This window comes from Zootermopsis nevadensis, unplaced genomic scaffold (assembly GCF_977971745.1).
Source record: "Zootermopsis nevadensis isolate Lab colony 2312 unplaced genomic scaffold, Znev_1.0 Znev_ptg000030l, whole genome shotgun sequence".
Lineage (NCBI taxonomy): Eukaryota > Metazoa > Arthropoda > Insecta > Blattodea > Termopsidae > Zootermopsis > Zootermopsis nevadensis.
Window position 1 is genome coordinate 16262424 of NW_028259162.1, and position 26958 is coordinate 16289381.

General features: G+C 37.0%; 3 protein-coding genes across 6 annotated transcripts in view; 1 reads left to right on the forward strand and 2 right to left on the reverse strand.

The window, feature by feature from the left end:
- LOC147872172 (ribosomal protein S6 kinase beta-like) overlaps positions 1–26958 on the reverse strand; it is a 353544-nt gene that overhangs the window by 79677 nt on the left and 246909 nt on the right. The gene's annotated exons all lie outside the window — the stretch shown is intronic.
- Positions 7335–15489, reverse strand: LOC147872174 (uncharacterized). 3 transcript variants are annotated; one of them, XM_087358472.1, is made up of 3 exons: positions 15280–15489; positions 12908–13024; positions 7335–9121 (listed from the first exon to the last, which is right to left on the reverse strand). In XM_087358472.1, exons 2-3 carry the CDS (start codon positions 12912–12914, stop codon positions 8166–8168), a joined length of 963 nt encoding a protein of 320 aa, XP_087214598.1. In that variant the 5' UTR covers positions 12915–13024; positions 15280–15489; the 3' UTR covers positions 7335–8165. The 3 variants fall into 3 exon arrangements, with proteins under 3 accessions (XP_087214598.1, XP_087214596.1, XP_087214597.1); XM_087358470.1 differs by having other exon boundaries at positions 12875–13024; XM_087358471.1 differs by having other exon boundaries at positions 12875–13030.
- LOC110828246 (non-SMC condensin I complex subunit H) lies at positions 15610–26946 on the forward strand. 2 transcript variants are annotated; one of them, XM_087358435.1, is made up of 13 exons: positions 15610–15877; positions 16051–16197; positions 17517–17696; positions 18404–18496; positions 19579–19794; positions 19969–20203; positions 21967–22179; positions 23061–23267; positions 24225–24483; positions 25183–25306; positions 25445–25588; positions 26059–26163; positions 26577–26946. In XM_087358435.1, exons 2-13 carry the CDS (start codon positions 16090–16092, stop codon positions 26784–26786), a joined length of 2094 nt encoding a protein of 697 aa, XP_087214561.1. In that variant the 5' UTR covers positions 15610–15877; positions 16051–16089; the 3' UTR covers positions 26787–26946. The 2 variants fall into 2 exon arrangements, with proteins under 2 accessions (XP_087214561.1, XP_087214562.1); XM_087358436.1 differs by lacking the exons at positions 15610–15877; positions 16051–16197; positions 17517–17696 and adding an exon at positions 17827–17851.

Here is a 26958-nt window from a genome sequence, read left to right on the forward strand (position 1 = left end):
TAGCCACCCCCACAGAAGTACAAGAACAGGAAGCATTTCTTGAGAGTTCTGTACCTGGAGAGGTGTCTGAAAGAAATCCATCGAAGCAACCAGAGGTTAGTGACTCGATCTTTAAGTCTCCAATTTCAGAACAGGCAAGTTCTTCAAAAAAACGGCGTCTTCAGAAAAGAAGTGCATCGTCCACGTACATTGGAGAAGCCTTAAATAAATTAGAAACTCTACAAAATAAATTGTCTGCAGAGACGGAATTCGACGTGTGGTGTCGAAGTTTGGCTACACAGCTGAACAATGTGGAAGCTACGAGGTCACTCAATTTGCAAATTACAATTGAGACCATTGTTTCCAATGAGAGTATAGCTTACGAAAATCAAAAAGCAAAAGCATTTCACTCATCAGAACATGTTTCCCCACCACAGCCCAGCACATACCCTGGTCCCTCTACATACTGTCATCCTCCTCCTTGGCACTACAACCGGTATCATTAACATCAGCCTGAAAACCGCCAAACATCACCGTTTACTACCGTGGAACCACCGACGAAGGAAAACAAATTCAGAGGATCAGCATCCTGTAAGATCGACAACTCGACTGCCTACTGAAGACGATAGTTTGGATTCTGTTGTCATCTATAATTTATTCTCCATCTTCAGATGTTTGAGAAATGACAAGCAAGTTCCTCATGAAAAATTTACAGTGCGGTTGTGATTCTTGTTTCATTCTTGTTTAGTGTAATTACAGCACAAGGAGTAATTTTTTTTGTATAATTTCAATTGTAACATGTTTCATTTTAATATGTTGTAATGTGAGTTTTTAATTTAATCGTAATGTGAAATACAGGAAACATGTAATCAACATTTCATCTAAACTATTATTAAATCTCTACTTACCAGTTATGCTCTAGTATCTAAATCTAAATCTTAATGTACTAATATCGTCAGTAGATACTAGAGTAGGTATCTACTTTATTCATTACATTTCAATCAAGAAGTAAAATTAAACATATCTCCATCTAAATTACATTTAACAAATCATTGTGTTTTGCCATGGCACTGCACCAATTCCATTAAAATATTCGCAATAGTTATCTCTTCGTTCACGTGCATAACGATCAGAAAATCTTGGCGGAAAAGGTTGTAGTCTGACGAGCCCCCTGCTTTCTTGTTCTTCTCTCCATGAACTAGGTGCAAAAGTATAATTATCCACATCTTCTTTATCAATCAATCCGGGAGAAAAATAATTACATTCGGAACTTGATCGCAGCCAGTTATGCAAGGCGCAAGCGGCCCGAACTATTCGTATGGCAGTCGGTACAGATGTAGCTATAGGTTTCTGAAATACTCGAAATCGCGACACCAAAAGCATTTTCTACAGTCCTTCTCGCCCTCTATAGCCTATAGTTATAAATTTTACACTTCTTATTTAATTCTCTTCTTGGGTAGGGCCTCATCAAATACGGTTTCAAAGGGAAAGCTTCGTCCCCAACAAACACGTACTTTTCTGGAATATGCAATTCATGCTTTTCAATGCCTTGTTTTAAAGAACTGTGGTCGAAAACACCGCCATCAGAATGTCTTCCTTGGGCTCCAATATCAGTGTACCGGAAGTATTAGTTGGAATCAGCTACAGCTAAGAGTATTATACTGAACGAACTTTTATAATTGTAATACTCACTGCCACTAAACATAGAAGCACGAATAATCACATGTTTGCCGTCAATAGACCCTAAGCATCCTGGAAAATTCCATTTTTCATTAAAACCTCGTTCAATTTCTGTCCAGTCTCCTTCAGAATTTGGCACCTACAGAAAGCAATAACTTCAGTACAACTCTTGGTTATTGATTGGCGTTAGCAATTGTTTGGAAATAGACCAACAAAATCACAATCACAACATATTTTTTTTTACCTTTATTTTACATATTACATTATATTGTACCTACCTTTAAATAATCTGATAAAGCATCGTAGATCGCGTCCAACACCTCAGGAACGAATTTGCTGATAGAATTCTTGGGGATCCTGAATAAATACTGCATACCTGCATATGAATTACCGGAAGCTAGGAATCTTAAAGTGGCGTTAAGTTTTGATTCCGCAGATAAGACTCTTCTCATATTAGTGTCTCTTTTCTGAATAGTCGTTTTCACCTTGTTAAGCAAATGCGCATACTGATTTCTATTCATTCTAAAAAGTTTTTGTAGCCACCTTGGTCCTCAGCAGATAATTCTCTGCATATGGTATTGGTGGCCCCGAGGATGTCCCGTCTCTTTATCCAATCACGAACCCAAAGCTTCTTCTTTTTATGTTTTACGTTATTTAAATAAACACGTAGTTCATTCGTCAGTAATTCGCACATGACTATCATAGCTTCCTGCTCTGCCATTTGCAAACACCGTGACTCTGAAGGCGAGAAGAAGCATTTGCGAAGTCTCAAGTGGGAACTGGAGACAGGCGTTATTAAGCAGGTCGTGTGATTCACTCAAATAGAGTAGTGTTCTCGCCTGGTCCACGACTCCGTGTGAAACCCCCTTAACCCTTAAATTCAGAATGCAGCGTTACTTGTTGCTAAAGCTGGTGGTACATGTACGGACTACCACTCTGTTTGAAGTATTGTGAAAACTAAGAAGTTTTTCTTGAAGTTCAGTACGCAACAGTAGTCATAGTAGCTTATTGCTTTTCAGTTTTAAACTATGATGAACCAACTGGCAATTATGATATCGTTTTATTAAATGCTGGCATCGTAGTGAAGGAACGTAAATTCTGTTTCTGGAAATTAAAATGATAGGTCAATGTGCGTGATCCTGCGTTGATCAAAAGAGCAGGAAAGTTCTTTTATATATCCGATACATTTAGACTAAACACATCTTAAATTTAGTGTGGTAACTCATATTTTGCTAAAGAGGAACACAGAAGTTTTACTAGAAGGTACGTAGTGTAAAAATGGGGCTAGGAGTGAATTCAGAAAAAATTAAGTGCATGTTAGTATCCCATCAGCAGTGAAGCGAGCAGAATCATGTAAGGGTGGCTAATAAATACTTCGAAAGTGTAACAAAGTTAAAATATTTGGGAATAACAATAACAAATCCAAACAATATTTACGGCGAAATTAGGAGACTAAATTCCGTAAATGTTTACTACTTCTCAGTTCAAAATATTTTGTCTTATTTCTAAGAACCTGAAGATTAAAGTTTACAAAACAATAATTTTGCCTGTTATTTTGTATGGGTGCGAAACATGGTCTCTCACTCTAAGGGAGGAACGTAGATTGCAGGTGTTTGAGAATAAGGTGTTGAGGAGGATATTTGGGTATAGGAGAGAAAACGATGCATAATGATGAACTTAAAATTTGTACTCCTCCCCAAGTATTTTCAAGGTGATTAAGTTAAGTAGGAGATGGGCGGAGCATGTAGCATGCATGGATAAGACAAGATGTGTGCACCAGGTATTGGTTGGTTACTTGAACAATGCCTGTCTATAAAATATGTACTTCATTACTTTAAAATGCTGTATTATTAGCTTTTGTTTGTAGATCTTATTGTCATCTGTATCTAAATACGTTACCAAGTTCTTAAATAACTCTGATCAGCATCACACCTGCTAATACTCACACTTAACTTTTAAAGTAGTAACAGAATAATCAGCTCATCAAAGAGCAAAATATTAATAATATAGATATAAGCATACTAATAATTAAAATTAAATGTAATCAGAATTTCATGTTGATTTTAAAAGAGCACTGAATCTGTAATAATATTGGAAGGTAATAGGATGTATCTTTTTTGACTGCAGGTGGCTGATGAGAAATCTGATTTGTGACAACAAATTGTCTTCAGAAACCTCAAACGAAACAAGTACATAATACTCCATTCAAACATTTGCTAATATGAACAAGTGATGTAGGATCATAATCTTCCTAAACTCAGAGCCAAGCTTTGATTAATAATGTTTGGTAAAAATTATGTATCAGAAATATCAGAGAACTATTATTGCTTCAAGAAGATATTTGAAAATAGCTCAGAATTTTCAGTAGTAAAAATGCTGTAGACCATACTCTCTTGAACAAAATGTCTTTATGGTTGAATATTATATAAACATCACCCATTGAAGGACTGCGAAAATTAACTTGTTTTATAAAATGTAAATTAATCATATCGTTGCATAGAATTGGTGTGACCGGGTCAAAGACACTCCAAAGATGATTCAATGCATGAACATTATAAAAGTATCTGTTACATAATAAATATAATTATTATTATATATAATGTATAATTACACGTTTCAAATATCACTGAGGTATGTGGGAATTCCTTGTTTCTGTCACCTGACTGGGCCTTTCATAGTAGCTACTTAAAATTAGGGACTCTTCCTCTCTCTCTAACCATATTGTTCATAACTGAGCATTGTGACCCCACATGCGTTGCTTTAGTTTGCTATGGAAATGATCCGCTGCTTCCATCGTTCCCGATCTTCTGCCTCTCGTATGATCTTCCTTAGAGGTAACTGGGTGATCTCCTTTGCCTGATCAACCCTTCTCCTGGGTGTTATTTCTCATGGCATTTTTCCGTTGACTACTCCTTGGACTATAATTTTTTCTAGATTATCACCCTATCGCCTTGTGATGTGGCCAAAGAATTGCAATGTCCTCCGGTAGCATGATGAAGAAATATGTCTATTCATGTCCAGCTCATTCCTGATTGACACATTTGTTCTTCTCTGTGTCCATGGTATCCTAATCTTCTGGAAATATCACTCTGAGGGCTACTGCTTTTATTGCTTCTTGAATAATAGGCCTGTGCAGAATGTGTAATGGAAAATATTATTTCAGTCATGAAGGCTTGATTTTACACACGTTTTACATAATTAAAGTCTTAATGAAGAGAGAGAGTCTGCGAATATCAGATTCTTTGTTGAGGACATAGTAATAGGAAATTGGGTGCCGTTCCAGGCTATGGAAAAGTTTACCTTGTAAGCAAGAGCAGAGGTGTGGATGATGGGCATTTGTATGCTATGAAGACGATGGGAAGATGGTGGCAAACAGTATCTCACAGAACGTGGATTACTTGAGAAGGGTCTGGAGGCTCCATTCCTGGTGGGTCTGTACTATACCTTCCAGACACAATCGAAGCTGTGCTTTGTACAAGGTGAGTACATAAAAGACTATTCTTAACTCTGCGTTATTTGAGACGGAGAGTAAACGACACAGCGATGCAAAGTGTACAGGCAGAGAGGACTTTCAGCAGAACAGGTCACAAACACAGTAGTTTTATTATTTTAAATAGGCACATATTATAGTATGGAGAGTCTTTTCATAGGCCCTATAGGCAAGGTACAGGACTAAATAAAGCTATAAACGTTATTGCTAATCACAAGCTGAGTATTATTTCCTTGGGGCATAACAATTTTTTGTGTTTTGAAGCATCAGGTGGTATGACTGTATCATGGAATCTTTATAGTGTTTTGTCCAATCATTTTAAAATCTCAGTTTTGCAATTACTGTACAAAAATAAAACAAATCTTGAATTACCAATCTTACTACTAATCCCTGAAGAGTCAGGCTACAGAGAAACTTTATCCACCAAAATTGCAGGAGTCTACCTAACTATAATAAAAGGCATTAATTAAGACATGCATGTTTCAGGAGTACTCTGTCATATTAAAAAAGAAAAAAAACTTAATTATTTAAATCATCCCATATTCTTGGTCACATAGATGTCATGTCTTCAAGGTCAAAGGAGAGACAAGCTGTACACATGTCGAAGTCTCCCGCTGACAGGTTTGTCACGTCCCATGTATATTTTGACGAACACATGTTATGTGCCATGGTATTAACACATATTTGTTCTGTTCATTTTCTGTGAGTCACATTTACAGAGTAGTGGTAAGGGTACATAGTAACCATAGGAAGAAGGGTAGGGTAATATTTATCTTCTCTGAAAACATTGTGTGAAGGGTTCCAATTGTGCTGCGGGTATTGTTTTGCAAACAGATGAACAACATGACTTGTTACTTGTGGAATATACCATTGTCACTTTGTGAACTATATTTTAGTTTTCATTATTGTCCAGAGCGTCATTTGGCAGAAACACTGTTTTCTAACTGAATGTACAACACAGTAGTTTCTACTGTCCTCTGGTAGCAGTAATTGTCCTTATGGTAACTAAGTTTCGTTATTATTGTTCCAGAATATTATGCAGGTGGTGACCTGCTCCATCTGTTGCTGGAGTGGGGAGGAATGTTTTCAGTTGGTGAAGCAAGATTATACCTGGCAGAAATCATTGACGCTGTGGAGTATTTGCATAAGGTAGGTAAACATTCGCACTTCAGTTCTCTGCAATAAAATGTATAATACGGTAGTATAAAGCCTGAAATTACTTGATTGATTGTGTGGCTACATAATTTTTTGGTTTCATTCAATATGTCATTTATTCACCACATACCAATCATTTATAATTTCTGTGGGAAAAGTCTGAAGTACTAACAAAGCATAGTAGCAATTATTATGTAATTGTAGCTTATTTCTTATGGATAATTCTTTCAGGTTTAATAGGGGCACATTTGATTAGCATTGTCATGTGTATGTAGTTAACAAAAGTTTTCTTCTAAACAATAATTGGTTGCAAAGGAACTTTTATGTTATTCACTTTTAGCATAATAATATGTGGTTGCATGCTTCCATTAGGCAATCTGTACTCTCCGAAAACTGTGGTAACTTGGGTTGTGCCAGAGAACAACCACCAGATCATTAGCAGGAGTGTGGACACAGACCACACTAGGCACCATATTGGTAGCTATGTGTCTTTCACCAGTCTTGTCTGCATTTTGTTTATTATCGCAGCTAATACCTCGTGGTAAGAAACAGCTGTCCAGTGGCTAGCCTTTAACACCATTAGCATCAACCACTCACAGTGAAGAATTTGTCAACTAGGACTTTCTCAACTCATAAACTTTGGTACCATGGTACATATTCTACCCTAATAGACCATCATTATCTAATTTCTGGAAGTCTTTTCATTCATTAAAGACATTTGGTTGATGGATGTTTGGCATTTGAATCCAGAAAGTTTTGTATCACATTAGCTGCGGTTCTGTAGTTCTCACCTTCCCTGAAGGCCTCTATCTGTGCCACTCCTCTACAAGAGCCTCCCCCCCTTTCCCTGCATTAAATTGAGAAACTAAGCAAGAGAATTATTTTAATAGTCTAATGTCCCCCTGGATACTGACATTTCCATTTTACCTTACTGTGAAGTCTCAGAGTCAAGTCTATAAACATTACTATTGAAGCAGGGATAGATGTTTGGAAGATTTAACAGGTTCATCATCTGAACAAAAACATATAATTCAATTCAATTCAATTCTTTATTATTTGTGTGCTGTATCAACAGCCTGATGGCCAATTACAGATACAGCACAGAGATAAACTCACAAACACAATAAAACATAAAAGGTAAAACAAGCAATATATAAAATACATTGATACGGAAAAATAAATACACTAAAAATTACTACTAACTACATTAGGATATTTGTAAAAATAACATGAATCAATTAAGTAAATTATACTATTATAAAATGTGAAGAAGTGTGACAATCACCCATGAGAATAACCCGAAAATTTTGTGTGTCCAAATTGTTTTCTAGAAATCGAAAATAATTAGCAACAACTTCAGGTTTAGCATCAGGCGGAAAGTAATGGTTGCCAATGAGTAGATTTAGACCATCAAAAGTGGGGATTTCAACCCATACACATTCTTCAAAGGATTCTAAGTCGTGCCTGCGTTTACAGGCACGTACTCCGGGAGATAAAGCTATTAACACTCCACCTCCACGCGTCTTATTTGTACATATTCTGTCAGAATGGAAAACAGTGTAACCGTCCGGAAATAGATTGTGATCGTAACACGAGTCTTTTAGCCATGTCTCAGTTAAACATAAGATACTATAACCAGAGGACCAGACGCTATCGTAGAATTCGAGTTGCTTGGTTCTGAGACCTCTGACGTGTTGGTAATAAATGTCTAAAGAATTGAAATGCTGTTTTCTAGTAGACATGGAAAAACCACCCGTGTTGACATCACCGGTGCGAGCCATTTAACTGAGTGAAGTAGCCCCATCCCCCAGAGGTTCCTGAGAAATGGCATTTGCACCTAATTGAACTGAAGGTGCAACCCCTAAAACTGAAACCTCTGCACCAGGGGAGGACGGACGAGATGAAAGAGTCGGGGGGTGGGGGAATAAATTTGGTCAGGATTAAGACGACCAAAATACGGAGCAATTAAACACCCACTAGGCCAGACACCGATATTGTTTACAAGATGGAAGTCATCCTCCACGACTGAAATGTGGAATGACGCATACGAGTTAAATTTTGTCTTTAACCTGGTGCAGGTAAGCGAGTCTTCTATATCTGCGGAAGTGACGTCCGGGGAGAAACGAGAGACGAACAGCGACTTCATTCTCACCCTTTTTGCTATGACAGCCAGCGAAGAAGAGCTCCTCACTCCAATCATTATGGGCCTCACTTTCTTGGAAGAGTTAGCCGAAGAATTGGCCGACTCAGGAAGTTCAACCCTCCTATTGGTGGGGGCTTCTTTCCCAGACAATGCCTTCTTCTTTTTGCCGACGACTGTCATAAATCCATCACCGGAAGTAACAGGAACAGCAACATCTGCATTCTTCCTGGCATTGGACTTAACAGAAACGGTGCTGATGTCAGTAACACCAGCAGACACAAAATGATGATCAGGCAAACGGGCGGCAGCCACTTCACTGTAGGACTTTGCTGCTGGGGGCAATGACCTAACAGATGTAGGAACTAGGGAGGTTGTACCCCCACAAGTAATTTTGTTAAGATGAAATTTTAGATGGTCATTGTCCTTCCGAAGTTGCTGAACATCTTCAGAAAGCTTTAGGACCATCTGGACCAGATTTTCAACCAAATTATGGGTGCTAACACCATTCAGCCGAACCGTCTCCAGTTGTACACTGAGCGATTCAGGGTCCTTAAATGCTGGCAAGATGAGCTCCCTGTCGAGAGATACAATCTTCAAAGGAAGATCCGATGTGGAGGCCAATCTGGTTGCACGAACAGGAGTGTTATCATCCCTGGATGCACGAGACCTGATAACTAAACATTAATAACATCAAAGTTGAGCAAACAATTGAATATTCTGGAGAGCATCCTCCTCTGACTTAGATGAGTTCTTATATTTGCATGTGGGATTAATGACAAACCATGCGCTAATAGGTTCTGTTTCATTATTGTTAGTTTCTTGTTCTCTTTGTACTCATTTCCTTCATAAGTGCTAAATTGTAATGTGTCTCTTTCTGTACATATTTTGTGTAAAGTGCAGAACAATGCCAATGTACTGTATTCTTATCTCTTATCATATCAGCAAAATGTAAAATGAAATTGTAGAATTCTTACTCAGACTAGTGTACAATAGTAATTATGAAAGTAAATTAAATTGGACGGGAGTTGTGGTAAAGCTGGAGGCTTTCCTAGCATCTGAAACACCTTCATGCCAGCCCCATGCACATAAGCAAAATGGTAGATCCTCACTCACATTCACGGTTGAAGCAACATCTACAGTTCAGATTTGATAGGGTTAGTGTTATTTAATTTAATCAATAACAACAATAAATATGACAGTTTAGTTCAGATGATATGTAGCCAAAAAGCAAAATACTGAAACTGCATCTCATTACCACAATAAGAATGCAAGATATATCATATTTTATCCCCTCTGTGCTAGGTATTTATTTGTTAATTTGTTTCTTTCAGCTTAGAGTCATACACCGAGACCTAAAACCAGAAAATATATTGCTAGATCTTCAAGGCTGCATTGCTGTTGCAGATTATGGCTCATGCAAACAGTTTGTCGGCTCTAAAGAGGTAAATATTATATCCACCTTATCTTTTGTTCAGTGTGCATACAAGGACACATAGACTATAAATGTAAGCGCTATGTGGATTGCTGTCCATCAGGCAGTGCCCTTTATTTGAGGGAAGTCAAAGTATGAGACCTAGGCTTCAGGTGCCTGAAATTTGACCACACATTTTCACAGTTTTGGTTTAGTTAGTGTAACTAAAAGATGTCACAAACCCTGTGAATTTGAGGAGGTAATATTAACACAGTTAAGGATATTACTTACAATGGGTGGGACATGTAGGAAGAGAATAAATGCTGTAAAATATTGATAGGAAAATCCCTTTGAAAATGGCATCTTTAGAAGTTATTAAGGAAAAGATGCATAGCATTAAGAGGGATGTTACAGAAATGCATTCTGATGGTAGGAGGTGAATGGAAGTAGCTCAGGACTTGGTCCAATTGTGATTTCCACTTTTAGACATAATCATTTTTCTTTTCTGTTACCAGACACTTTCTAGTTCTTTTGTGTCTGAGATTCCTGTCACATTACTCAAAGTGTTGTTTCCATCATCAGGGTGATCGTGAGTATACACAGTGTGGCACAAGCTTTTATATGGTGCCAGAGATGATCGTCGGCAAAGGCTACAGCTATGTAAGTTTCTTGTCCATTAACAATATGATAATTAGCTCTTAGTTTTATGTATACGTGACAGGAGACCGAACCATTCTTCTGAATGTGGTGCAGTCAGCTGCCGGCCATCTGACATGATTATTATTATTTATTTACTGCAGTTGGGTTTGCACCTGGTGGCAGTGGTCCTTACACTACATAATTACAACAAAATACATACAATATAAACAAGTACACTGCATAGAACACCCTACACACATAACTAGACATCCACCACTACAAAAACATCCACACCTTACATGGACACACAATACAAAAACACACACACATTTCAAAAACACACATCCATTAAGTAATCACAATACTTTAGAGTAACCTCAAATATAAAGTCAGACCTCAGTACATGATACTTTTATCCCAAAGAACTAAAGTCACTTCATCACTTCGAGGCTAAGACACTTCACTTCACATATATATTTGTCATATAATGGAATTTGAAAGCCAAGTACTAGCCAGGCACTGAAATTTGAGATAAGTGTTGTTTAGACTTTGTTTCTTATGTGACTCAGCTTCAAAGTAGCTTGAAGTGTCTAATTATGTCACAGTACAGCCAAAAACAGAAAGAATAATGCAATAGCTGTCACAAACTTCATGCTTCAAGGCCATGGAAATACTTAATATCCCTTACCACACAGCTCCATGCTCACCAACTAAATGGCGTGGTAATGAGAACTAAATGAGTTTGAATAGTTTAATTGATCAAATTTCTATGACCTACATTTCACATGCTCGATGAGGGCGCTGTGAGTGGCCTGACAGATAACGTAAATGTATTCACTATAAGGAAGCGGAGGGTGACTGTAGCCAATTTTTCTACCAAGTTCTGGAAAAGTGGAAGCCACTGTTGGCACATGCACAGCATCCTGTTGTACCCCCAAAAGAATCCTTTAAGGGATGGAAGGTCATGCATACAACATGGCCAAGTCCTAGGCCTACCCTTGCCAATAAAATTCTCTGAAGACTTGCGATTTAGGACGTCAGTCAGTTCCTTGTGAAAATATGGAGGAATTCTGTCTTGCTGAAACAGCATGTCAACAGGACACTCTTCTTCCAAAATAGGCATGAGGAATTTCACTGTGTAAGATGCTATTTTAACAACTGTGTGTCTAGTGCATCTTGTGCAAAGATATGGAAAATAAAGCAGCACGAATATAAACTTGTTCTTATAACCTTCTCAAATGAATTTATTTCATATTCTCCTGCCTCTCGGTTCACAAGCATTAAAATGGCATACATTTCATGTGCACACTGTGTATAAGCAGATCTTGAACTGAAATAAAGAGAATATTTGCGAAAACTTGTTGCAGTGAACAGTATTGATGGAGTCACAGCAGTTCAGAAGATATGAAACAAATGTAGTACATCTGTAGTTGCTTTCTTCACAAAACAATAGAAAAGTGCTCCTATTTGCTTTGCCATGTTTGTCTGTCCACTTGTGTAGCATTTTGAGAATCAATGAACGGGTTTTAATGGCATTTGATAATTTTCCTGACTTGACAGCTGATGTCATTTATGTAAAATAAATGATAGTATAGCTGTATAATGTCAGTTGTAAACAGTGTTTAATAAAGTGTTTTTACAATGTTCTGACTGAGCACTCCAAGAAAACCTTACGAAAATGCACCTAGGAATGTTCCATATTAACCTGGAGGTAAGAAATAAACAACCAGTTCATTCTAACCACAAATTTTTAATTTATGGAAAATGTATAAGTGTGTGATGAAATGAAAATGTCTGATTGTAGCTATTACATGTAATTTTAATTGTTGCAGGAAGTGGACTGGTGGAGTATTGGAGTTATTTCGTTTGAAATGATTGTCGGTGAGAAGCCCTTTCAGTATGATAAACATATAAATGATGAAGAACTCTGTTGGTAAGTATTTTTCATGTGAAATGAGATCTGATGTATGTGTTCCCTGTGAACATAATTTTCCTTTGAACACATTTCTGTAAAAATTAGTTCACAGTTAACAGATGACTGTCTGTGTTCACGGGAGTAAAGTAGGCATACGTGCTTGAAACCTTTGGCAGAGGAACAAAATGCATTTGCAAACATGACCACAATCTTTAACAAAGCAAGGTTGTGCTGGACAGCAACTGAATGTAAGGAACAGAGAAGGGATGGTTCCAGAAGCTGAAAGCATACTACGTTTGACATTGACCATCTTCCTTATCTCATGCATGACCTACGTCAAGAGATTTCCATGCAAATCAGACATTGACCAGGCCACTTATGGCAACTTTGAGAAGCATTATAACATTAATCATGAATGCAAGTTTATGAAGTACATTTTTTATGACAAATATAAGAATTAACCTTTCTCTTGCAGCAAAATATTGAATCTCGTACCGGGCATCCCATCGTGGTTCTCGGACTATGAAGTTAATTTTATGGAAAACTGGTTTGATCCAAAACTTGGTCTGGATGTGTTGGTGAGGAGATAACTTCCTGCCTTCCACCAGGAATCTAAAACTCAGTTATCCATTCCATAGTAATGTTAGCAACTGAACTATGCAAGTGGAAATAACAGTATACAAAACAGTTGCAAACACAAGTTGATTTGTAATGAAATATTGTTCCTTGTACAGCAGTAACATTGGGAAAGGGCATGATCTTCCAAATGAAGTTGTGACAACTCTGCAGTTCCTGGAGAGTTTTGCAAACTACTCAGGAATTTATAGTTAATTCAACAACGCTTTTTCAGTAGCTCAGTTTATGTAGCGTCGAATGAGAGGGCGACGGGGAATAATGAACTGGAAAGGATGTGGTAGTATGCAAGACGGTACAACAGATACATGTTATTTGTTATTTATAAACCAAGATCAGTATGCTTTGTCATTATATCAGTCACAACTAATGAAAATAGATACTTAAAAATTAGTCTAGTTTACTTGGAAGAAGAGTGTAGTTTGAGACGTTTGGTCCACTTAAAATTTTGGGTAAATATGCTTTTTAAAGCAGAATTTAATCAATTATCTGTGCGTAGCTCAAAAACACGAAAAATAAACTGAGTACGTTTTCCACCTAAGATCTTTCTTACCATTAATTTGAAAATGATTGAATAGTGTTAGGTTACGGTGACCATACGAGTTAGAAAAATGAACTCTTGGTAATTGTCATTCTAGTGACAATCATCATCGTCATTAAAAGAAGTTTTACTGTGATTGCCATGGTTTGTCAGTAGCTATCGGCATTGACTTATCAGCTTTGAAGGATGAGTAGAGACATACAGTTAAATTACTGGGTGTTTAGGCTTTCATAAGTTAGACGTCCTCCACACAACCCACTGGGCAAGGTAAGAAATCAACATCAATACAACAAATGTGGGTAATATACTAAGGTCTGCAGTGACTTTTATTTCTTCAAATGTCTGACTTGTACCAATTTTAATTTTAATCATGTTTTAAAATAGTTTTACATCCAATAACCGCATTGTTTCATAGCAATTGGGAATACTCCGATCTGTACACAAGTTATAACTGGATTTTTAACTCTATTTTTCTATGCAGTTTTAGAAGTATTCTGGTAGTGTAACATTTTGTGCTACTCTTTGATTGACCAATGAAGATGACCCCCTTTGGTGTCGAAACGCGTTTGGCCTATAAATATACTACCTTTCACTACTAACAGTTGTTGGGCATATAATTTGACACTAATGTAAGATATTTTCGTGGAATTTGTGTGGAGAGACTGAGGTAATCCATAGAAACCCATATTCAGGATAACGAGTTTTCAGGCAGCGATTTGTACCAGGGACCTCCAGAATAAGAAACAGGATTGCTGTTTCTTCGATTGCGATGTTCAGTTTATGTTATGGAATGAGAAACTTTATCATCATTTTGTACCTTATTTTGAATTATTCCAGTCTGTCAAAAACAAGTGTTCTTATTTGTAGGTAAATGCATATGTAGTGACAATGGGTTGAGCTTAATGGTTTGGGAAACCGGTTTAGGTTAACAGGTAATCAGTTGTGGGCTTAAAATTGATCACAGAAATGTACATACATCGCTTACAAATTTCTATTAAAGTGAATCTTTTGTAATGCAGCAGAATTTTCAAGATCATTTAGAAGTTCATGTCTTGTCATACCATGTCATAATAGTGTAGGTGCAAAATGCTGTGCTTTAGGTTCAGTGAAAGACGTGAAATTATCTGTACTTCCAATTACTGGTAACACCTGAAAACCTAGGAGTTTGTACGCCCAGTTTTCAGAGCTGTAAGCAGTCATTCCAGTCCAGCCCTATATTGTGCCACCTCGCCTCCCTCAATGGTTCTGTGCCTAATAATGAATTTTTAAATATTTATCATGCCCAAATATGACTTTTAATTATTCATTGTCAGGACTTTTCCATCGTCTGTTCTTTAAAATCACGACGTTTCGGAGGCTGGTTCTGTCTCCGTCTTCAGGAGAGAGGTACCCATTCAGTTGGGTCCCATAGATAGAGCTAGACTCTGTCACTGGACCAAATATGAGTGTTAGTTTACTTTCGTGTAGGAAAGAAGGTAAATTTGCCAAAACATTATTGAAGTGTTAGTGTCCGTCACAATAATTATGAAGAAGTTGATAAATAAGACTGATATTTGATCGGAAACACTCCTGGAATTTGGAACAGAGCATGAGGCAATCGTCATCAGGCAGACAAGCATTTCTTCCCGCTTGTCTGTTGTATGTTTTGATTCCTCTCACGAAAATGTATACTAATGTAAGATTTCCATCTCACCATTTGTGCTTGGAGTTAGTCCTTGGAATATTTGCGCTGATAAATATCAACGGCACGTCACAAATTGAAGGCTCCTATACATAATGCCAAAAATTTCACGTGTCTCTTACTCAAAAGCCGATGTGGTTTCAAACATTTAAGAAACAGTAACATCATTCAGAAATGAAACACCCTCGGATGGGGGACTTAATTTTTTTAATTTGTGGAAGATGTGACAACTCCCAGTATAGCCAATACCAGCATTTTACTGTCAAATTTTCTGTGGTTGTCAATCTGGATTATTAACGTTGGCGTACCTGACTTATATGAGTATCTGTGTGAATGTATATTATCAAAGGCGGCAAAATGTGTTTGCGAGGTTTTTTAATATATGGCAGATTTAAAAGACCTTGTAAATATTAACTAGTTTTCGAAAATGTGATTTAATGTGTTACTATTACAACATTGTGTATGTTATAATCACCAATTACATGCATTGATTAAGTTTAATTGATGTCTGTGCTTGGTCAATATATGTGACAGCGTTTGTGTAGATTGATGTTTCTAATACAAGAGATCATGTGTACCAGAAGAACAACAATTTAAAATATCGTATCAAGTATGTTTCGTATTGTAGTGACTACCTCTGTTCTGATCATATTAAACAAACCACTAAGTGTGGTCAAATTTTATAATTTGCGTTGCTTTTTATATATATATATATATATATATATATATATATATATATATATATATATATATATATATATAATGTCATTTTAATTTTGTTAGGGGTTTGCTGTACTTTATTGAAGAAACCGATTTATCAAGATGAGTCATTACTTACCGTCCTGTAGACGGTCTGAGGTCCTCACATCCTCACCACTGCGCAGAAAATCCATGTTAAACCTATCCAACAGTGATGCAAGTCTTAGACAGGTAAGGTGTAAAATAAATGTGTGATAGATGGTCAGCATCCATGTTGCACTTCAACTGAAGATAATTTCAAGAATGTAGTTGGATAATTGTATAGTATCCTTTGAGGGTGTATTCACAGTGAATTTGCTTTTGACTTCTCCATGTATGAGTGCATGTAGCAACTTTAAATCTGCTGAAGGGATTTTTACAAAATTTCTTATTGAAGAATCCTACCAAAATTTTCCAACACCTTCCAGTTTTGGTTAAAACTGGACAAAAGTAAAGGACACCTTATGTGAAGTCTGCGTGTTTTTCTGCATGGGGAAGTTGCCATGACACTGTGCCAGGAATCCTGAACAAAATAGGGCCCAGACACCCCACTTATGCAAAGATCATTGATCCCAGACAATTGTGATGTCATGATGTCACTGATACCATTGCAAAAGGTCAAAGTTTGTTTTGGCAGAAAAAAACAGCCTCCCATAACTACTTGCTCTGCTTTTAAGTAATTCTGTACAGGTTAAAAATACAGAGGCAGTGACAGAACAAATGTTATGTTGTAATGAAGATAATCCATCCAGTAAATTCTAAATCGTTATGATTCCTGTGGGTTACAGTGATTTTAGGTAATGACCATGGTCACTGGTTCTGTTCGGTTGCTATCTGTCTCTGTGGCCCAACTAGGTTGCAAGAAGAGGGGCAAGGAATAGAAAGTTGAGGAAGTTGGAACAGTGATGTGAAATATTTTATTTTTTACCTCAAGAATTAGGGTTTCATATCACTCCAATACCTAACCATTTACTGGCTACTGCATGTAAACAGTAGAATATAAACTAAAGACCCTTGAGATAGCAGGTAACTAGTGGCCAAGATGAATTTTAAATAACAATAATTAAATTATCATTATCTTTACTGATTTTGTGATGTTATGGTTACTCCCTGCCTGCCTGTAACTGCTTGTTTGTGGAGTGTTACCATTTGCATTTCAGAGAGTTGTCTGTATATAGTTGGTGGAAACAAAATGACATGGCAGTGTATCAGACTGGATCATAATGCTTAATGTTACGTTTGTATTGGCATAGATGGAGGGAAGCATAGAGTAGCACTGTATGAGGGTTTGTATGTAATCAAAAAATAAATAAAAATCTAACCAAACTGAATGCTTTAAAGTTGCTTGTTCTTGGGTTTCAGTTACACATTCTTGTGTTAGTTTACTTTGAACCAAGTGACAAAGTAATACTTAACAATAATTGTTACATATATTTGTCATTGTCAAGGGTGAACACAAGAGTGAACTACGTGGAAGTGGTTAGCATGTAATTCTTTTATTATGTTCAAAGAATGACGATGATGCAGAACGTATTGAACGACGGCGCAGTGCTCAGATTGAGATGTTTCGACGTGATGCCTCCACTTCTGGATCAAGTAGACAAAAATCGATAGGAGGGATGATTGCTGGGCTTTCAGCAGCACAGTTGGCTGAACATTATGCCTGTTGTATTAAGCTCTCTGCTGAGAATGTAAGTCTGTTGTTATGGTGAAATAAATATGTATTTTTTATGCAGTATGTTTCATGATGGTGTTGACAGTATCATGATGGGTCCACTGGTAGGCTCTTGTGAACACAGTATTGAACCTTACAGATTCTTTAAATGATGCAGAGTTTCTTAACTAGGTGAGAACTACTAGCTCTTTGACGAGAATTCTGCTCCATGGAGTTGATTAAGCTGAGTCCAAAATATTCTTCAGAATTAGATTTTAAGTTATTTAATTTTCTGTAGTATCTGTTACAGTTAGAAAAATTTAACAGATTAACATATTTTAGAACCAAATAGTACATAAGAGTGATGACAAATCAAGTTTTAAAGACTGTTATTATTGTTATTATTATTGAGTTGTTGTTGAAATTTTTAGAAGAAATGCAGTTTTAATAAATGTAAATAAGTTTGAACAATTTCCAAGGTGTAATGAAGAAACAGCAACTGTGTTTGATGAGGTGATAAAACAAACTGAACAAAATCTCACTTTACTGCCACCCTTAAATGTGTAGAAAAACTATTGAAATCAGAATATTACATTATCCTTTAACTCACTATCACATCATTGTTTTATGACACATTAGTTAAGAAATGTGAGAATGGCAAGACATTACTCTAGGCTTTATTATATGTAGTGTTTTTTGTCATTCAACTTTGTGCTTATCATTTCTGTGATATGACTGTTTCAGAAAATCAGTACAAAAAATGCCTTTAGCCTGCAGCTGATTGACTACATGACACTCATGCTGAAGAAACGTGATTCCAAAATGGATGATTTCCAGGTAGAACATCAAGTTTGTTAGCACATTCTTCATGCATTTAGAACAGTTTCAGAGCAGTTAATATTGGTTTTGTGACGAACGTATCTCTGAGATGTCTTCTATAGACAACTAAAATGTTTATATAGATGTCAAAACTCTTGTGAGTTATCCTTAGCCTGTATTTTGACATTTTATTTTATTTAAAATCTTCTCTATTCTGTATCCTATCATCATCCCACATATATGTGCTGTCCACATCTTTCATTTTATGATTGTTACATTTTCCATGAACCCCGTTTTCTGACTTGCTTTTGTATCCACACATTTGTCTAAAGTGATGCATAAATGAAAATCTTTATATACTGTAACTACTATTTGGAAACTTAGATATGCAAGTAATATGCAGCAGAATTGGCATTCCTTTGCATTAAAACTGATACAGAAAAGTTCCCCAGTTTCACAGAAATCCCTTGTGTAAAGTATGTTGGAAATAATTGTTTCAGACGTAAAAGACAATAATAGTGCTTTGTAATGGGATGTAGCCATACTTTTTATTATGTTTCAGGATAGTTTATTCTTTGTTATCCAATTATACTCTTTGTCATTGCATACTGAATTTAGATGTCCTGAATAGAATCTTTTTTATGACTTCTCTTATTTGGTTGCTTCCTGTCACAGTGTTGTATTATTCAGAGTAGTCATTCATTTGATGCTTTGCAAATTACTGTATGCAAATGATAAATTGTTGTTAGATATACCAAGAGCCTTCGCTGATATTACAAAATGGTGTCAAATCCATAGAAGTTGATACTGCCAGGCTTCAGAACGTAAACTGAATCTCACAGTGTAGTGATCGGCACTCCTGGTTTTTGTTTGGAAAATCCTGAGTTTCATTCTCGGCTTGGAGGACAGCTATCCTGTCTAAGGGTTCTTTGTGTTTTTATCAGTCTCTCAAGGCAAATGCTGGGAAAACATCATGCAATATATGATGATGTCTGCCTTCCTCATTCATCCCAATAAGTCTTATACACTAACCCTTTCTTTTTGGCATTATATAACCAACCAGCCAAGAAATGTTACAAACTTAAATTTACTGTTGGCAGGTGGCAAGTTGCACCTTAGATGCAAGCACCAAGATATATGCATGTCGAGTCGACTGTGTGCATAGGGATGTTCTCAAAATGGCAGCAGATCTGGCCACGGGACATCGCAAGAAACAAGCCGTTTCCGTAGGGACAGAAGAGGGAGAGGGAGAAGAGGAGAGAAGTGGTACTGAGGGGAATGATGAACTAATTTATACGAAGAAGAAAACGCGCAAGGTAAATGTGACATTCAAGTAACTTTGTTGTTTTCTGCCACTGTTCTAAAGTTGTGGATAATAGAATATTTTCTCATCTTAAAGATTATGGATAATATTGTACATGTTGCATGTACACAGGGGCAGTTCTGCTTTTGTGTGTGTTATACTTGAGATATTGCATTCACTTCTGCAGCCCAAGAAAACAATTGTAACAAACGTGGAGACGCTGAATGCGAAGATAGATGTGCAGCATGTCCTTGATCCCTCCCTGCGCTCTGCTGGTAATATAGGTGACTGCCACTTCTTGTCGAGCCTGAAGGTCCGTGCCAACTGCGCCTTAACATTGTGTTCAGATCTCCCATACTGGGACAACAATGAAGAGCCTATAAGTTCAGAGCAGTTCAAAGTGCGACTACCATTTATTCCAGGTACAATGCATGTATATAGAATGTGTTATCAGTACACATTGTTACTTGACTATGGACTCTGATCATTGTAGTATGTGACAGCTCTGACTAAAATTTTCCTCTCCACGAATTGTAACACAGTTTTGTTTTCTGCCGGTATGGATATATTTAGAATAATATCAAGAATGGACTAAGTGAGACGTTGCATAGATCAGTATCTGTCACTGATGGTGACACATGGCAGGCAAGAGAATCAGTATGTCTTACTGAGATCAGCATCAAAGGGTTCATTAGGTGCAACATAAAGGCATACAAAGGATCACTAATAATGAAAACCTTACAAATCCAATTTGAATCTGTTTGCAAATGAGGTATTGGTGGACAATAACAGACACAGGACTTGTATTCATTTATATCACATTACTCCGGTAATAGTATTTTTCATGGTATTGTCTTGTTCAAATAAATGTGTGACTTAACATTGTTACTAACTGTAAATATGAATGTGGATTAACAGCATGCAAGAAGGGCTTGTGTGTTAGTTTACTCAGTATTTTATAAACTCCTTTAGTCAGCCATTTAAAGCTTCCTAATGGATGATTTATGCAAACAACCTAGTGTTGTTAAGTGAGGTAATGAAATGAAGGATGTTACAGTGAATGTCACATTTAGCTCAGATAGGAAATAAATTTTTACAGAACTTTGGAAGACATTGTTGTGTCTTATGTTTTTTTTGTGTCTTATTGTTTTGTTCTGTCTCATTGTTTTGTTGTGTCTCATAGTTTTGTTGTGTCTTATTGTTTTGTTCTGTCTCATTGTTTTGTTGTGTCTCATAGTTTTGTTGTGTCTTATTGTTTTTTGTGTCTTATGTTTTTTGTGTCTTATTGTTTTGTTCTGTCTCATTGTTTTGTTGTGTCTTATTGTAGTACTGCTGCCACCGGGTAAAAACCCATTTCCAGTTAATAATAAATAAACCTTCACCCTTATGGTCATGTGTCATGGCCTAGATCAGCTCTAGTTAATGTGAAGCAGGAACGGAACAGAACTAGTTTTCTTAGCTGGTGTTAGTGTACGTTGGTCAGGTCGTACAAATATGTTGATTGATAGCTTGTGAAGATGGTGATTACCAGTGGTGAGTGAGAATTTTGTAGGAGACACTTATCACCTGTTTGAAGATGAGTACTTCAGCATTTTCCAGAGAGGAAATCCACAAAATTCTGTCTACATACTTCTTAAATACAGGTTGAGAATGTTACCACTATACCAGCCTGCTTGATAGGTGAACTGAATGTCATTATTTGCACATAAATGAAATGTATGAAAGCTTTTATTGGGAAGTCTGAAATGAAAGACTACTTCGTAGACCTAGTTGTAGATGGAAGGATAACACCAAAATGGTCTTAGGGATTTTTTTTATTTTTTAATCTACATTCCTACGGATTGGTTGCCATCCCATTACGGGGTTAGTCTTGCGAAGATACTACGGTGGCCTTGCCTTCCGTGGCCAGTCTTTAGCCAACAGACTGGAAGAGAAAGGATGCGGACAAGCATCTATCCCTTGAGTGGGATTCGAACCCACGGTCGCAGCAGTCAGGCACACGAGGATCATGCCTCAGACCGCATGGCAATTGCGGCCGGCTTGTAGGGAATTAGGGTGTGGAAGTACCTGAATTCAACTGGCCCAATAAATTTCATGACAAGTTAAACAACTATTAACTGTTCAAAAATGACTGCATCGTGGATGCATGTAAATGATGTATTGTTTTGCTTTGTCAATGTTGCAGATTTAAAGGATAAAGGGATCTGTCCAGTGTTTTCACAGTTCTCATTCACAAAATGGTCTCTAGATGCAGAAGAAGATGAAAATGATCCTGTTGCAAAGGGTGCAGCAGGTTTATTAGAATCTTCTGAAGATGATGATTTTGCTTTTGATGTAAATGCAGTTCCAGAACCAATACCAACTGAAGAGACTGAAGCTCTAGTTGATCGTTTTGAAGGTAGAATTCTGTATTTCGCAAAGTACAAACAAAACAAAAAGAAAATGCAGGAAAATTTGATGAGTGTGTCATGACCAACAGTTGGACCTGATGTATAGGGCAGTCTGTGGCTCAGGGATTAAATATTTTCGTCTAGCAAACACTTGTAATGGATTTCTTAAAAAAAATGACTTCAGTCATATACTTCAAACAGAGGAGCAAACTTATGGAAATGCAATATTCAAAATAAGGTGCAAGGTGCCTCTTCTAAAATGAAAGTGAACATTTGTGACTTGGTTAAAGAAAAGCAGTGTCGGTTTCAGATTACTGGCGATTTGTTTAAACTGCTCTGTATGAGAAAGTTTGGTTAATTGCTATAATTAAGTTAATTATAAAAAAATAATTTTAGATGTTGTATTTTCTCAAATACCTCACAATTTTTTTAAAAAATAGGAGTGACCAAGAATTGGGGGGCATGCCTTACATTTTGATATATTGTGGATTACCAACCTAAGAGTATGACCGTCTGCTGCTGTACTATACTAAAATCCTAACCAGATTATTAATAAATATTAATGCTAGATATATAATGCAGGGATACAACATTGATGTAATTTGGGTGAAACTGGACACAAAATTGTATTGGGTAAAGGGGATTGTAGGTGACATGGCTTGTAGGCAAAATTTAGTAGAAGTGGTTCAGATGAAATTGTTGGAGGCAAAATGGTACATAGATTATATGGATCTAAAGTGTAGCCAAAGTGTCCAGACAGGACTGCAGGGTGTGAGTAGATTCACTGTGCATTTTATGCAATATTACCACCATATTTTCCAATAATTAATGTTATTAATTTTAGTCTTATGTCAGAGGAAATTCATATGAAATTATTGATGTATTGCAGTTTCTGGAGTAGATGAAGGCATGGATTCAGAAGGAGAGGATACAGGAGCACCAGTTGCATGCTGTCCAGTTCAGAGAGCACCTGCTGCAAATGTAGTTGATCTACGTAAACACCTTTCTGCAGCACCCAGCGAGTATTCATACTTCAGGGCAGGTGCCCTCGATTTGTGGGCTGGCCCCTCACACTGGAAAATTAAACCATTTAAAGGTGCAGAATTGTTTAGTTGACTGTGAGACTATTTGTTACGGAACTAACATGCTGTCAGATTTGGCTTAAACTTTGCACTACCACATTATTGAGAAAAATTGTTATGCTTTCTTTGCACAAAGTGGATGAAAGTAATGTTTACTGGAGAGATCATGTCTGAAATTATCTGCTCAGTAGATTAGGTAAAATTGGGTATTTGGTGTGGTTGGGGTCTATACTGAAGGCTCTTATTCAAATTGTGTTTTGGTTTGTATTAGTTCAAATATAATCTTTACTTTACACAGGCACTAAATGCAACATTATAAATTCTCTCCACTGGCTCATTTTAAAGGAATTAGTATAGGACATTAAATATAGATTACATTGAAATTGCAACTTTTAGGCTGGGGTCACACAACCGTGCAAAGTACGTCCATTGCAACAGACATACTTTTGTACGGACGTAGGTGAGGACACCACACGAGCACCAATTACCGTGGCAGCTTGAAAGGATTTAGAAAAAAAAAATAGTATTCTCTGTACTTACAAATCATAATTCTATGACGCATGTCACGAGTTGCGTTACAACGGACGTACTTTGTACGGTCGTGTGGCCCCAGCCTTATTTGAAACGTTTTTGAAGTTGGTTAATATTTAATGAAATAGAAGGGAAAATAATCAGACTCTCTGCTATATATCTGTACTGCTATTTGGTTTCCAGCAGTGGATTAGTATTTACAGGGCCAGTGAAGTTCAGGAAAAATATGCACTTGTTTTCGCTCTTGTTTTGTATACCATGCTCTTTGGCATTTTGGAAATCAGATGGGATGAATAACAGTTCTTGAACAGAATAGTCATTTTCTTCATTTATTCTTCTCATAATTTCAGAATGAACCTTATTTTTGTTCATTATTTCCAGATATATAAATTTTGAATATAAATTTAATTTTGTGTGGCTTTTCTTATGTTTATGCGAAGGTGTGGACCAGCATAGGAACAGTGCTGCTTCTGCAAACACAGCTGGAGATGAACCTCGATCAGCTTCAGCCTGTAAGAAGCAGAAGCAAAAGAAGGAATTTGTAGTTGAGTTTCTGAGAGAACACAACAGCGATGCATTTATTCTAGAGACGAATCCTCAGAAGCTGACACTAATGAAGCGAACAATGCAGAAATTGTGGAGTGCAGACAAAAATACCCTCCCTCCTGATGTACACTTTGATGTTAAATGCTTCTCACAGTAAGTTTAGCAAATTGCATGACTACAAGTTACTGAACAGATTGGTGCAGTCACTGCTTAATTTTGTATGTGGGAGGTTATCAGTTTGATCCAGTTGGGCTTATAATCTTTCCTTCTTATTTGATGCTACATAATATTTGTACAGCAAATGATGTCATTAAATGATCAAAGAATCATTCAGTTCAAATATGCTTCTCAGCACTGTGTTATTAAATACTTGGCATTTGAAACTCCACCATTAAATAACTTATAAATTCAACTTGCTGTTACAGCCTGGCTCTTTTTCTTCTACTTCCCCTCCTCACCCCTTTTTGGATGTATTGTGGTTAGATTTCTTCTATGAAGTCACAGTGGAAATAATTTGTATTTTATGTGTTGGGATAGGATAAATGGCTTCAGTATGTTTTAATAAGAAATCCCTTTCCAGAGTATCAGAGCATTGTTTACTGAATGTAAGTGCCTTCTCTTGCCATGTTGCCCAGTTTGCCTCTGAACAATGTTGACAGTCCAGTATCATGAAGTGAAGTGTGTGTTGAGGAGAATGGCTGGTGCTGTATGTTGTATTGCTGTTTCCTTAAGAACAACAATCTGCTGTGAATGTCTGAAGACCATAGTTCATTTTCAAACTCTGTGAGGTCATAATCCCAAACTTGCAGTGTAGTGGAGCAGTTTATTATTAAGAATTCTGCAAACTTATAGGTTGGAGCTGAGGAAGGTGGTTTGTGTGAGTGAACATCCTGCCCCATACGAGGGCGATGAGCCGTCTTCTTACGATTATGAAAATGATCTTGACACTTCAGAATACTGTCCGAACGTTGCTTTAGTAAGTACCCTCAACTGCTTGCAGCTTTCTAATACTGTACAGAATGTCATAGTGTGTTACTTTGTATTCAGTAAGTTACTGGTTTGAATCTCAGCTAGGAGATCAACTATCTTAATTGCGGTATTTTGTGTTGTACAGAATGATATGGATGCTGCTGATGATGGTCCAGTTGATATCTTGTTAGCAAGTCAGCATCAGGATGTACATAACAGCTTAACAGCAGATGGGTGCAGGGACTTGGATACATTTGCTGGAGACAATCTGGTAGCACCTCCAAGCAAGGTTAGTACAGTGCTCCATCATAACATAATTCACAGATTTTACATTGTGCCTAAGCTCCACTGCATGGGGGTCTGAAAGAACATCCACATATTTTAGTCCTTGGAACGACATGGTGAAGAGCCGTTATTTTCACACTCCAGCCACTTTGCTCCCTGGGAAAGATCTAATAGCACTTTAATAGGAGGCTGGATGGAGATGGAAGTGTGGAGGGAGGAAACTGAAATTGACAATTTCTCAGACTTTTTCAATACCAAGGCTTCTGTGTTTAGTCTGTTAATTATTCCATATCGTGAAAAACAAAAGAGTATACAGTATCCGATTAGTTACGCCAAATAACCAAAGCCAGTACAACATGATGGCTATGTTGAAATCGGGCAAACATGACTGTCGAGCAAAGTAAGAGACTATCTTTGTTAATGTGTATTATGTTAATTTACGTGTATGTAACTGAATTTGTCACTTTGTTTCAGGTGGCAAGAATTTTTATTCCATATGCAATGAGAGCTAAGAAGGTGGATATGAAGAAGCTTAAACATGCTATATGGAGCATTTTAACCAAAGCAGACAGTCATAAGGTGAGGAACCATCTGCACGCATGAACTAGCAAATAGAAACTGTTGCATGAAAGAAAACCTCTGCAAATGATACAGTAATGAAATATCCAACCACAACTGATGGCATGAAGATGCTAGTGGTGTTTTTAATATCATAACTACCAACATTTACATCAAACAAATATTGTGTTCATTTTGTGTCTGGGTATAACAGTGTCAAGGCTTTGAATACTAAGATGTTTCAAAAGAGTCTGCTGCTTGCTGTTTCAGGATCAGGGTGACTGAAGAAGGAAGTATTAGTTTATTCCAAAACGTACTTTATTCCTTGACATTTGAATACCCATACAACAATCCAATGAAGAGCAATAATCACGAAAACCTGAAATGACAATTCTGTGATGTTAATTGAATTATAGTTCCTTTTCTTGTTACAGGACAAGGATGATAATGACATCCTGCAAGTAGAACGTCCTGTTACCTTCAAGAGCATGTATACTGCACTGCCATCAAGACTGTCTTCAAAATTATTAGAGAATATATGTGCACCCCTGGTTCTTGTTGCCTTACTGCATCTTGCCAATGAAAAGACACTTCACATTGTGGGAAATGAAGATCTTAGTGACTTAGTAATTACACAAGGATAGTAATTACTTGGCTATGCTTGTTGCATTGTTGTGGCACTTGTTACATACTTTACTTTTTAAATTTCTGGATGTGGAGTTAATAGAATCTGGTTTGGCACCATGAAATATGTTTGTTATAACATGTCTTGAAAATAAATAATTATAATGGTTTGGATCCTAACCTAGTTTGTAA